Source organism: Leiobunum rupestre, chromosome 6, assembly GCF_980474605.1.
Source record: "Leiobunum rupestre chromosome 6, qqLeiRupe1.1.hap1, whole genome shotgun sequence".
Lineage (NCBI taxonomy): Eukaryota > Metazoa > Arthropoda > Arachnida > Opiliones > Sclerosomatidae > Leiobunum > Leiobunum rupestre.
In genome coordinates, this window is record NC_143389.1 from 12,770,127 (window position 1) to 12,774,382 (window position 4,256).

General features: G+C 34.2%; 1 protein-coding gene across 1 annotated transcript; it reads left to right on the forward strand.

Moving 5' to 3' along the window:
• The first annotated feature begins 2,560 nt into the window (after window positions 1-2,560).
• LOC149939301 (uncharacterized) lies at window positions 2,561-3,510 on the forward strand. The gene is made up of 2 exons (XM_090178110.1): window positions 2,561-2,582; window positions 2,682-3,510. Exon 2 carries the CDS (start codon window positions 2,834-2,836, stop codon window positions 3,383-3,385), a length of 552 nt encoding a protein of 183 aa, XP_090034236.1. The 5' UTR covers window positions 2,561-2,582; window positions 2,682-2,833; the 3' UTR covers window positions 3,386-3,510.
• The last annotated feature ends 746 nt before the right edge of the window (window positions 3,511-4,256 follow it).

The window sequence follows — 4,256 nt, forward strand, 5'->3', positions numbered from 1 at the left end:
CGCCGAAAACTAGGTCGATAAGTGTCATACTTAATTGTTACTTCTGGCCATACGTTGAAAGTGCGGCGCACTCTGAACGGCCTTGAAAAACGCTAGAAGGAAACGGGCGCGTAGACCTCTATAAACACGCGGATTTACAATGTTGGAAATTGCGAGGGTCCGTATACGCTGAACAAAAAAACCTTACTTAGAAATAAAATTAAGGAACGTATTTGCAACTCTAGGTTATATGTAAACTACAGCTATTCAAAAATATAACTTTCATGAAAATCGGACTTAAATTAAGGAACTGTATGTAGATTTTTAGGCCAAATTATAAAACCACGAAACTTGGGGTCCCGTAAATTACCCTGAACACTATACTTTAATTTAATATTTACTGATACAACTGAAGTTGTAGGTCCGCTGAATCCTAACCTATCCAATAATATTTTTTTAACGTTATCGGACTTAATTGTAAATAAAATATCTACCACATAAACCGAAACCACCGAAAATAGTAAATTGGGCAAATGTCCAACTTCTAGGGCTCCGATTTGAAAACTTTATGAAAGGCTATCAATGGCGATGTATGTACATTTGAACGAGATATCATTGACTCTTCTAGCCCTAACCGTTGAAGAGATATGCGCGACACGGCGGCATCGGCATCGGCTACACTGTACGTGAGGGTAATACACACAAATCCTTATGATTGTGTGTAAAAACGAGCGAACAACTAAGACAAAAACCAAAACGGGGCAAAATTCAAGGTCGATGTATAGGTGGGTGAAGTAGAACTACGATTTATACAAAAACAATGTTAGATTAAGTTGAGCGCTTGAAGTTGATGGTAGGAATCTCATTTGTTTTACAAATATATAGTATGTGAACGAACACTCGGCAAACCCTATGGTAGATCCGAGGGCTGACCCCATCGACCCACCCTAGGACCCACCCTATAAAGCCGAGCTCGGATATTGCCTCGGATATCTTAGCGAGGGCGAAGAAAATTTCGCAGTGATTTTTGTAAATTTGTAAATTTTGAAGATTTATTAAATTTCCCGTAGAAATTTATGAATTTTCTCAAGATTTGCTAAAATTTCAATTCAAATTTACAAATATTTGCAAGATTTCATAAAAATTTGCGGAAAACCATCAAATTTCATAAGATTTATTAAAATTGAGAAATTTGTCGGAATCGATTAAAATTTGAAAATTTGCCCAAACATTTGAGAAATTTGAAAAGATTTTCTCGAAATTTGGAAATTTTCAAATCACTAGCGTGTACGAAATTTGAAAGAGTGTCGGACCCCTCGATTATGGCCATAGATATAAGAAATGTATATAAAGGTCTAGATAAATTTCGGGGCGTCTAAGCCCAACATAAAATACGGAATTGATACCTAGCAGACACCGAGGAAGGTACGTGACCAAGAGCGCGAGGTCTCTTAGCATTTTAGTACTAAGTGCTTGACCTTTCCGCAGGCCGTAGTCTTTAGACACCATCTGTTGGTGACTTTTAGTATAATTTTTAAGCAGGAGACAATGGCTCTCGCGACGATAGCACGAGCTTTCTTACCGATAGATAGCGCCTTATAAGGATAGCCTGCAGAAAAAACGCGTTTCTGCTAGCTGTCACCTCCGTATTCACTCCCTTTGAAATATTTTATCTAGACCTTTATATACGTTTCCTATATCTATGATTATAGCCGCTAAAGCACGGTACCCGAGCTCGAAGTTGGCCGTAATCTGTTCTATAGTTTTTTCCATCAAAATCGCAGGTGCAGCTTTACTTTTAGTGGAATTCATTATCATCATTTAATAAAGTGAAAGCAAAAACGTTGAAGAGGGTATTACCGTTTTAAATGGTTTCTCTGGATCTTGTTAGTTCTTTTAATTAAAATTTAACCAGTTTTAGAAGCAAAAATGTTGAATTTATAGATTTTTCTGTTGCTTTAAAGTATTTCATTTTCTCGAGTTTTATGTGATGTGAATTTTTTGTGTCAATATGCTTAGGCTTAACGGCGATGAAGCCCCTGGACATTAGGTTGGATTCAATTTAAAGTTGAAGTAGGACTGGCGATATACTTTTCTAGACCGTACTATAATTTTATAAGGTTATCTGAAAAACATGGAAATTGTCTTCTTTTGTGATAAGTGCCCTTTTAACACAGCTTACGTTGCTGCGTACAATGTACATTACAGAAAACATTTAGATGCGGATTCGTTTAAATGTTCCTACTGCGATTTTTTGTCCAAAACAGAGCAGGAACTAAAAAATCATTTAGAAAAACATCCACCCTTAAAGGAATGTGCGAAATGCAGTTTCTTTACGTATAATCAGTTTGATTATCTCTCACACAAAAGAAAACATTCGAGTTCTGGAATGAAATATTTATCATATCAGGAAGAAGTTGAACCTCCTAAAACTATAGAAAAGAAGAATTTATATACAGCAGAGAATACGAATTTCAATATAGGAGAAAAGTCGAAAGTAAAAAGAGTTGAAAATAATATTTATACAGCAGAGAAAACAAATTTCAATATAGGAGAAAAGTTGCCAGTAAAAAGATCAGAAAATAATTTATATACAGCAGAGAGTAAGAATTTAAGTATAACAGAAAGGACTAGTTTAAATAGATTAAAAAAGTTCAAACTAAAAATAGCAGAAGATACTAATTTAAATATGATTGTCACAGAAAAAAATGAAGACCGGTGTGTAAAATCGAGTGTTTTATCTCATCAAAATGAATGGACTTTAATCAAAAGTTTTGAAAATACACCATCTCTGAAATCAACAGCACCAAATCATCAAAATGAATGGACTTTAAAGAGAACATCTGATAGAGTTATGCCTGTGAAATCGACTGGCAACTTAAGTTCAGAAAGAACTTCCACAAAGATAGATATTCTTTCTGAAAAGGTTTTCAATTGTACACTGTGTCCTTTCTCGACTCCCTATGAATTAGCATTTTCATTTCACAGGAAATATCATGCTTCTCAAAATAGATTTAAGTGTAAGAAATGTGATTTCGCTACTCATTTGTTAAGCATTTTAAACTCTCACGAACATTTGCATACCGAAGAACCTGTTAAGAAAAAGAGGAAGCAAAGTATATCCACCCACTCCAATAATACACTATTAAACAAATTCCAAAGCAAGAAACTACCAAAGCTAATGGAAATACCCGAAATGCATGCAGACTCTAGTTTGAATAATGAAATGGCACTAATTAGCAATTTAAAAATTGAAAACGAAAACAATTGGAATATTCCATTAAGTATAATGGTTCCAAAGGTAGAAAAGAAAGAAGAATTTGAGGCCCAAGAAAACTTGCATATTCCAATAAATATAACGGCTATTAAATTCGAAAAGGTTGAAGGATTGTCTAATGGTAATTAACCTGTAGCAAACTCTTGATAATTTAAGTGTATTTATTACTATAGTTTAAAAAAAAAGATGCACTCTTTCCAAGTTAGGTATAATTAACTAAAACACAATTTGGAAATTGTCACGTAATAGTCTACATGTAGGAACCTAAATGATTCAAATGAGTCTGAGAACTATAGTTCTTCAACTGTAAAATATGTTTGTTAATTACCCAACCAATTATCAAACTTTGGCGTTTTCATTTTGTCTCAGTTATATTTTAGAAAGGGGTATTTTCAGACTACCATTGTTGTACGAATAAATAATTTTTAAATGCTCAAATGTGGTTTGATTATTGCTGAATACCAAATATTGTGTGTTAGAAGATATGCTTTGGGAACGATTTCACTTTGCAGAATAATGGAGTATTTCTGAAACTTTTACTGGAATATTACATAGCAAAGACGTTGATGTATCAATTTCGCAAACATCGATTAATAACTGCAGTGGCGTACAGAAGGCGATGGCGTCTGGCCCAATTTCCCCCGCCAGGAATTTTTAACACAGGCCCGGTCTGATTTAAAGACCCCCCCCCCCTATCTATATATTTTAATTTTGAAATGTCCGATTTTAAAGAATTTTCTTGACTATAGTTAAAATTTTAAAATTATGACACTAATATGTTAATTTAAACGTTTTCTTAGGAAAGATAAAATTTTCTGCCCTGGCAATTTAATCAAAGAATGATACTCTTCGATTAGAGCTTTTACCAAATTCGTCAACCACTAAATTAGGGTTTTCTTTTAAACAATTCGACAAATCCCGATTAATGGACAACGTAGCCAGATTTGAAAGTCTAAATTGTCCCATAGTTGTTCGAAGACGTGTTTCTATTCTTTTCAGG

Coding starts and splice junctions, on each gene's coding strand:
- LOC149939301 (XM_090178110.1), top strand. CDS start 2,834: ATGCCTGTGAAATCGACTGGCAACTTAAGTTCAGAAAGAACTTCCACA.